Source organism: Meleagris gallopavo, chromosome 15 (assembly GCF_905368555.1).
Source record: "Meleagris gallopavo chromosome 15, MGAL_WU_HG_1.1, whole genome shotgun sequence".
Taxonomy (NCBI): domain Eukaryota; kingdom Metazoa; phylum Chordata; class Aves; order Galliformes; family Phasianidae; genus Meleagris; species Meleagris gallopavo.
This window is the reverse complement of record NC_139418.1, coordinates 12,751,597-12,760,575: the sequence shown is the minus strand read 5'-3', so window position 1 is coordinate 12,760,575 and position 8,979 is coordinate 12,751,597. Positions and strand designations below refer to the sequence as shown.

General features: G+C 54.2%; 1 protein-coding gene across 1 annotated transcript; it reads right to left on the bottom strand.

The window, feature by feature from the left end:
- Positions 1 to 2,395: 2,395 nt before the first annotated feature.
- ARSI (arylsulfatase family member I) lies at positions 2,396 to 8,474 on the bottom strand. Its single transcript, XM_003210409.5, has 2 exons — positions 7,159 to 8,474; positions 2,396 to 5,895 (listed from the first exon to the last, which is right to left on the bottom strand). The coding sequence occupies exons 1-2, from the start codon at positions 7,476 to 7,478 to the stop codon at positions 4,491 to 4,493; spliced, it is 1,725 nt and encodes a 574-aa protein (XP_003210457.1). The 5' UTR covers positions 7,479 to 8,474; the 3' UTR covers positions 2,396 to 4,490.
- Positions 8,475 to 8,979: the final 505 nt, after the last annotated feature.

Sequence of the window (8,979 nt, the reverse complement as noted above, 5' to 3'; positions counted from 1 at the left end):
AAAAAAAAAGAGAAAGAAAAAAAAGAAACTGGAAGAGCACTAAAAGTGGTACTCAGAGGCCTCAAGGGAAAGGTTTCCTCCTAAACCCACTTTGCTGCCAACACCCCACCTCCAACAGCCACTATCCCTTGCACCCTATGGACTCCTGACCCTCTTTTGTCCCATCTCTGGTTGTTTTTGCAGGAGCAAAAGGAGCAATCAGAGCCCCAGCAGCAGGGACTCTCAGCGGAAGGCATTGCTTTGGGCAGATGAGATTGGTTTAGTTCCCTTCCAGGCTGCCATGGAAGGGTTAATAGGAAAAGAAAAGGCTCTATCCAGACAAAAATAGGGAGAAATCTTCGAGGGGAGAGAGAGAGAGAAGGAGGAGCAGAGAGAGGGAGAGAAGAAAGGAGGTGGAAGTGGAGGAGGACAGCAAGTGGCGGAGTGAGGAAGAGGAGGGGGAGGAGGAGAAAGGCCTAATGGCTTTTCCATTAATTGCACCATTACCTGCTTTCATCCCCACACCAAGCTGTAAGGGCAGGGGCCCAATTCCCACCCATGGGTGGGACACGGGCATGGGGTCTCCAACGGTGGTGGGAAGGGGACAGCACTTGCCCTGATGCCTCTGTGCTGGTGTTGGTGCTGCTTCCTAAGTGGGAGTTTTTGTCTCCGAGCTGACTGACAGGTGCTGCATCCCCTTATCTGAAATCTCCTTTCCCACTCAGAAATCTGCTCCTTCACAGCTCTGGGATGCAGCCACCAGCAGTGCTTGTGTCTGGCCACCTGATGGAGACCTTCATCCCCTCCTCTCCATTACCCGCCTGCCCTTCCCGAAATACCTCCACACACATCCCTCAGCTCCATATGCAGATATTTCCTTTCTGCAGCCTGGCATGGGCTCTCCAGTTCCTGCCCAAGGAAGGATGCTCTGACTGAGGATTGCACACCAAGCCCTGAAAGCATAGGATAGGCAGCTGGCCAAGGGACTCAGGAGGACCCAGTGTGTCCCAGAGAGGCTGCAGAATGGCCACCCCCCCAGCACAGGGCTTGTATGGGTTGACAGAGCCTGCAGCCATGTCTCACAGACATGGTAAGCACGGCTGTGAGTTACATATTGCAGAGATCCCAAAATTACTGGGACAGTTTCACACGCAAGCTGGGGTCTGGGGGATGCTCAGTTGCTGTCCTCCAGGAAGCTGAATTCTTGGTTATTTTTAGGTGAGGATTATAAATACCTGGGTAAGGTGAGCATTTTTACATTTAAGGTTGTGTTTGCAAATGGCAAACGATCTGTGGGCACCAGCACTTGTGCCAGCAGCAACACAGAAACTGCTTTTGGTGTGATGGGAGAGCCCGGGGCCACCTTTTCCCTAATCCCAGGTTCTGGAGTGACAGGCAGCCCCTTGTTGTGCTTCTCCCTAGAAAGAGGTGCCCAGGGTGTCCTGCTGTCCTCCCAGGTGGCAGTTTGCTGGGAGACATCCATCCTCTTTCCTGCTGCTTGCTTGACCCATCACATCTTCATCAGCATCTCCATAGCTGTCTCCTTCCCACCTCGACCCTCATCCCTATTCCATCCCATCTCTAATGCCATCTCTATCCCATCACATCCCCTTTCTCATCCTCATTCCAGTTCCAATCTCCATCCTCATCTCTTTCCCACCTCCATTCCCATCCCATCTCCAATCCTATCCCCATCTCCACCTCCTTCCACTCATCTCTGTTCTACTCCATCCTACCCCATCCCATTTCCAACACCATCTCCACCCTCTGTCATCACCATCTTCATCCCCATTCCCAACCTCAAACCCATTTCCATCCCCTTCCCTATGCCAATCCTCAGCTGTATCCCATTCCATCCCCTGCCCATCCCTCCACAGGGCCGTATTTTGCCCTATTTCCCAGCCCGGGGCTCACTGCACTCTCCCAAGAGTGGGACAGTGAGCTCTTGGCTTCCCTATGTAAACAGATCTCTGTGCTGCATCTCCACAGCAAGGCGAAGAGCTCTCCAAAGCAGCGTCTCACCCATCAGCTATGTTAACTGGAGCCCATGAGCTCTCCCAGGGGGGATGAATGGTGTGAAAACACATGATTTTGGCACATCGCTGCTCTTCTCTCCTTGGTCCAGAGCTGCACTGCTGGATCCAAACCAACTGGGACCGTTCACGAGCAGTGGTGGGACAGGGGACGGGCTCTGCATTCCCCAACACCCAGAGACATCTCTGCCCACTCTTCCTCTTTTCAGGAACTAACGCTTTTTTTTTTTTTCTTTTCCAATTTTTTTCTTCTTTCTAGAATTCAGAATGCCTTATATTTATTTATTTATTTATTTTTAAAGAGAGAATTCAGACCCCAAACTCTGGCTAGACTGACTGTGCAAAACCAGCACTGGCCCCAGAGATCAGAGCTGGAGATGAGATAAGATGAGCATTTTCAATGAGATATTATTGAAACCCTTTGGAGAAATATCAAACATGTTTTCATGGAAATTTCCATTTTTGAAAAAATAATTAAAAAAATGAAATAAAGGAAGGACTAAACTTGGACATGTTTATATAAATATGGAAATGAAAACTGTTCCACACGCCTTGCCACCGCCCCACAGCCAGCCCCACTCCTTCTGCCCACCCCAGAATCTCAGGTGAGTCTCACCCCACATAATGAGGGACAAGGCTTACTGGGCAATAAGGGTGACAGGGTTAGATGTGTTGATCTCATGTTAGATGTGATGATCTCAGAAGTCTTTTTCAACCTTAATGAATGCGTGATACTCAGCATCCTCCTCCTGCCTTAAATTTGGCAACCGCTTGCCAAGAGGCTTGGCCAAATGGCAGCGACAGAGCACCTTGCTGGATGAGCCAGGGATGGAGATGGGGCATTAGGGATGGGGAGGAGCTGAGTGCCCTACGGGTCCTGTCCTGGAGGGCATTACGTGCTCTTGGGCCAGCAGTGTGGTGGTGGATGCCCGGAGCAGCACGGCCAGATGTGCCAACAGCCAAGCCCCAGCATTGCGAACTCCTCCCCATCTCTACAAGAAGAGGGCCTCCTGTAGGATGCCTTGCTGTCAGCTCTTTTTTTTTTTCTTTCTTTGTTTCTACAGAAAATCCCAATTCCCCCAAATAATCCAGCTAAGAGTAAAAAAAAAAAAAAAATACAAACGTGTCATTGCATTCTCTTCCGTCCCCGTCCCTCTCACACACAGGGCTTGAAAGCGCATTGAAAGGTATTCAGTGTGCACGCTGCCAATTGTCACATCTTTCAATGACAGATTTTAAATGAATGTTATTTTGCAAAGGAAAAAGAGGGGGAAAAAAAAGGGAGAAAAAAAAAAAAAAAAGCCCACACTGCTCATCCAAGAGCTGACAAGTCCTAACGGGCCTCATTTTCCAGAGACAAAAATAACTATTTTCAAAATTCACAGCAGGGCCTTCGCCTACACGCGCTGCACCAAGAGAAACCTGTGGGGAGAAATGTAAAACACATTGTGTAAATGGAAATGCACCGTGCATCCAAAATGCTTTTAAAGCTATTTACCCTCTTTCATCCGCGCCAGCTCCCATCGGAGCGCACGTCCGCGGGGAGCACGGGGGCACAGCGCTGTGTCCATGGCGAGGGGATGTGGTGGCACATCCTGCCCACCTGCAGGAAGGGGGAGGGTGAAGGGATGCCCCTCCCCATGACCCCGGGGCTCCATGTCCTGCAGTGTTGGAGCAGATCTGTGAGATTTTCCTGAGGTTTTTTGTCTGTCCTGGGCTTGGTTGTAGGATGTACAGAGAAGAATTTAGGGGTGCCTCCAGCTGTGCAGCCATGGGTCCAAACCAGGCAGAGCTGGGGATGGACTGTTGGGGACCTTTGAGACAAAGCTGCCTCCCATGCATAGAGCTATCCAGAAGCATTTGTCCTCTGCGTGCATCAAGGCACTCCTTTCAACCATGTCCTTACAGGCACAGCTCCAGGGCTGCTCCTGGCCGCTCCAAGCCAGTGGAGAGGAGAAGCCATGGCCAAAGGTGAGGACCTCATCACACAAAAGCTGAGTCCACAGCCAGGAAGCCATCCTTCTATAGGGAAGTATAAAGGGGAAATGCCATTGTCTTGGGTTTGGGGAAGCCCTCGAGTTCCTAGATCAAGAGCAAACCAAGCAGCTGCTCAGCAGCACGTAGCAAGTCAGCAACACGTATCTACAGAGAAACACCAAGGGAAAAAATGCAGCCAGAGTGGCTGAGGCTGGCCGGGCGCTCCACACCCCCACCCTTGCGCTGCTGCCATGGCCAAAGCTCACAGTCTGCATGGTCCTCAAGAAGAACGTGTCTGGCTCTGAAGGGGCTGTGCGCAGCCATGAGCCCGCATTGCCCATCCCTGCTGGTCTGTCTGCCCTCTCTGTGGTTGCTGGTCTGGCCAAGTGCAGAAGTGTTCGGGGTGAACCCCCATCCATCCCTCTCCCTCCATCCCACCCCATAGCACTGCCATCTCTATCTCCACCCTGGCCAGGCTGCATCGGCACTGGGGACCCTCCATCAGATGCGGTTGGACATCAGCCTAGTGTTCAGCTTGCGGAAGAAGGAGCGCAGTTTGCAGATCTTACACTTCTTCTTCTTGCCCCGACTCTTGGGGGGGTCCCCACCTCCACCTTCCCACTCCTCCACCTCGTCCTCGCTGGCCCAAGGCCCCCAGGCACCTCCATTGAAGTCGGGGTGGGCACGGGGGTTCTCAGCAGGGTAGCGCACTGGGATGGCCGTCCGGTTGTAGTGCACCAGACGGGTCAGCAAAGCTCGGACGATGTCGGGGCGCTGCTCCGAGAGGTCATAGCGCTCGTAGGGATCTGCAGTGATGTTGAAAAGCCACACGGATTTTCTCAAGCCATCGGTCAGCCGCTCCAGGTTCCACCAGCTGCCCGGGAAGTTGGTCAGCGTCTGCGGGGGGATCCAGTCGCTGTAACCGGGGTCCCCGGTGAGGAGCTTCCACTCCCCGACGCGGATGGAGGCCTGCACGGCCGTGTTCCAGATACCAAAGCCATCCTCCAAGGAGCCGTACTTGGCGTGGTTGTAGAGGGGGTCAATGTTATGCAGGATTTCAGTTCGCGGTGACTCCTTCCCCTCGCTGATGGCAGGCCAGACGTTGTAGCCATCCAGGCCTGGGACGTTGCTCAGGTTGCCTCTGGCCAGACTCACCAGGGTCGGGTACCAGTCTGTGATGTGCACCAGTGCCCAGCTGGTCCGTCGCTTGCGCTTGATCAAAGGACTGTGGACAAAGCCGATGCCACGCACACCCCCTTCCCAGTAGGTCCCTTTGCGGCCCCGTAGCGGCCAGTTGCTTCCCCCAGAGAACGTCTGCCCACCATTGTCCGTGGAGAAGACAATCACACTGTTGTCATAATAACCATACTTCTTGAGGGCCCAGGTGATGTTCTTCACTGCCTCATCCATGCACGTCACCATGGCCGCGTACTTGCGGCGAGCGACGTTGCCCATGGAGCGGTAGCGGTAGATGTACTCCTTGGGTGACTGCAGCGGAGTGTGCACTGCCTGGAAGGCCACGTAGATGAAGATGGGCTCCTTGGGGCTGTGGGATGCCAGGATCTTGCTGACACGCTGGGCGTAGAGGAAGGTGGAATACTTCCCGCTTTGGTCCCACGCCACATTCTCCCCTTCGTGCAGGTCATAGCCGCAGACGCCCGGCCCGTCGCAGTTGTCGTAGGTGTAGTAGTCCACGTTGCCTGTCAGGGAGCCCAGGAAGGTGTCGAAGCCCCTGCGGGTGGGCAGGCACTCCTTCTTGTAGAAGCCGAGGTGCCACTTGCCCACCATGTGCGTAGAGTAACCGGCTTCCTGCAGCTTCTGGGGCAGGGTGACCTGGTCGAGGGGCAGGCAGTTGGGCTGCCGGGGGCGGATGATGGAGTGCTGCAGCCCTGTGTGGATCTGGTACCTGCAGGAAAGAGCCAAATCAGTGGTGATGCGAGTAATGCTGGGTGGGACATGGTGGCAGTTTGTGTTCTGGAGACCCCAGTAATGTGCAGCGCTCTGTGTCACCCAGCCGAATGCCATGGAGCAAGCTCTGTGACAGATATAGGGAGGTACTTATCGTAGAATCACAGAAGGGTGCTGGCTCAGGAAGGAGGTGGCTCCTTGTGCTCCTCTGCTTTTCCCCATGGAGCCCTATGGTTGGAATAGTGCTCAAAGATGTCCAGCTGTCAACCCACCACCCCCACTATGCCCACTGACCAAGTTCCTCAGCCACATCTCCACTGTTCTCAAACACCTCCAGGGAAGCTGATCCCCCCACCTCCCTGGGCATCTGTGACATTGCATCACTGCTCTTTCTGAGAAGAAATTTTTCCTAATAGCCAACCTGAACCTCTCCTGTTGCAACTTGAGGCCTGAGTCCAGATGTATCCTCATCCGCTTTTACACACCCCAGAGATGCCTGAGCTCCCTCTGGAGCCACCAGGAGAGAGGAGAGGGTTTTGTGGACCCCACTGAGCTCCACCACCCCAAGCAGTAGGTGACCACATCCATAGCCACCACATCGAGGGATGCTGATTAATCTGCCTCCTACAGAAAGTGCTGGGAAATCATACCAGGGCAGGGAAATCATCTTACTCCAGGGAAAGCCCCATCAGTTCCCAGGAGGCTGAAAGGCTCATGATCAGGAAACTAGGATGTGCCCAATAGGATGGAGAAACCTCCCACCCACCCTGCCCTGCTCAGAGCAGCAGGAAAAGCACAGCCCAAGGGAGAGCTAGCAGTGCAGGGGAGCATTCTTCCACCTGACAGCCCAGCAGCCAATTCCCATGTGAGAAAAAACCAACCCAAAGTCTGCAGTGGAGGTGGAGAACCTCGCCCCACCACCAGAGGACCTCATGGGCAGGGACTGCCTTTTCTCAAAGTGACTTTTGGTTGTTTGGAACAACGTTTTCACTGCTGGTGACCTGCCACATGCTATTACAAAACCATGCAAAAATCAACTCTTTACCCAACAGGGCCAGGAAGGCTCTTTTCTCTAGAGGATCTCCAGCACAGAATCATAGAATAACCCAAGTTGGAAGGGATCCATCAGGAGTCCAACTCCAGCAGTGATGAAGTATCTACCAACATATTGGGATATCTGCCTTGCGATGAGCGGGGCTTGAGCCTTGCAGAGCTATGGGAGAGGAGAGGTCCCGTATAGGAATGAGCTATGGGGGCTTACCGGCCGGTGATCAGCTGGCTGCGGGACGGCGTGCAGATGGGCTGGATGTAGTAGTTCTCCAGCTTGACGCCCTCGGCTGCCAACCTGTCCAAGGTGGGTGTCTGGATGTCAGAGCCGTGGTACCCGACGTCGTGGTAGCCCTGGTCATCAGTCAGGATGAAGATGATGTGCGGCGGGCGGGTGAAGGCGGGAGGCAGCGATTTCTCCATGGGGCTCGTAGCCACGTCGGCCACCAAGCCAGGCTTCATCCAGTCCCAGGATAAATAGCCAAAGCTGAGCAGGCTGACCAGCGAGAAGCCGGTGAGGGCGTACACAGCCATCCCAGAGCGGTGCGTGCTGCCCACGGAGCGACCTACAGCATCACAGTGACACGTGCGGATGTCCCCTCCTCGGACAGCCCCCAGCTTAGGGGATGGCGGGTGGGAATGGAGCGGGACGAGCTCCCATCGAGGCACGCTCACACGCACACAAAGAGCCCGGAGCGGTGGGGCTGGGTTGCGATCGGTCAAAAGAAAACAAGCATCGCGCCGCTCCAATCAAACCCACATGCACGGCTTTCCTTTCCTCACGCGGTGATTAGGAACAGCCCCAAAGCAACTCGGAGTGCTACAAGCACTCTTTGGCTTCTCAACGCGTCTCTTTTTTTTTTTTCTTTTCCTTTTTTTTTCTTTTTTTTTTTTTTCCCCTGTTATTTCTTTCCAAAGCAGCACAGAAAACCCACTCCGCAGTGAGCGGCCGCCTTCTCCTCCGCCCCAGCGCCGTGCTGGCTCAGGATGAGCCGATCCTTTTACTTACACTCCCGCAGAAGAGGGTGCTAAAGTTCAAGCCCAGCGGTGCCGCGCTCCCGTCCTCACCCTTTGGGAAACAGCCGCCGTGTCCTTTTCTCACCGTCCTCTCCCGAAGAATTTCTCGACCAGCCCACACCACCATGGCTTTTTTTTCCTCTTTTTTTTTTTTTTTTTCCTTCTTCTCTCTTTTCCCAAAGTCTTTCTCAGTCTGGAAACTCAGCGTTGTGGGTTGGGCAGGAGGGCTGCGCAGAGCCACGCGGGGGGTGAGGACATGGGGATGCAGCCTCCGAGGGACACCGTGAGTCCACGCAACTGTCCGGACCGTGGGCGCAGCGTCCAGGTTTATGGGGAGCCGCAAGCTCGGCCCCTCCCCGCTCGCTCAGCGACTCCAGGAAAAAGCTGGGAAAACCCAAAGCATGCAGGGTCCTAAGCGAGGCTGCCCGCCTCTCCCACAGCACGGCCCCTGCGGTGCGATGCTCAGCCCCGACCCGCAGCCCCACGGCACCCGTCCAGCCCCATGCAGATAGCACAAGGGCAAGGAAAGGAGAGCTGCAGAAACTTGTTGGGACGTCTCCAGTGTTGAAGCAGGCCGCTGCAGGGCGTGCTGATAATTATGTATATGTATGTATTGTGGGATGGGGACTGCTGCACCCATTTTATATAGTGGGGAAACTGAGGTAGAGAAGGGACTGTGACTGCCATGGTCACAGACAGCCCAGGGCAGGGTTTGGTGTAAAATAGGTGTCCATGCCCATATAAAAGTGCTGATCTAGGCGTAGGGTACTGGGACAAGGGGCCACATTGTTGCCTCAGTGCTTTGGGAGAGTTTGGCGAGAGCTGAGAGAGACACTCTTGTGTAACTCCTTTTGCAGGGTCTGCATCCGTGAGGGATCAGGACAGCACTGTGCATGGCACACACCTCTCTCCTCGACTTTCCTTAGGGCAGGACTTGGCACAGAACAGGGAGTTTGGAAGCTCACACTGCTCACAGAACACAGATCCAGGTGAGCATTTTGGCATCATTCTGTCCGTT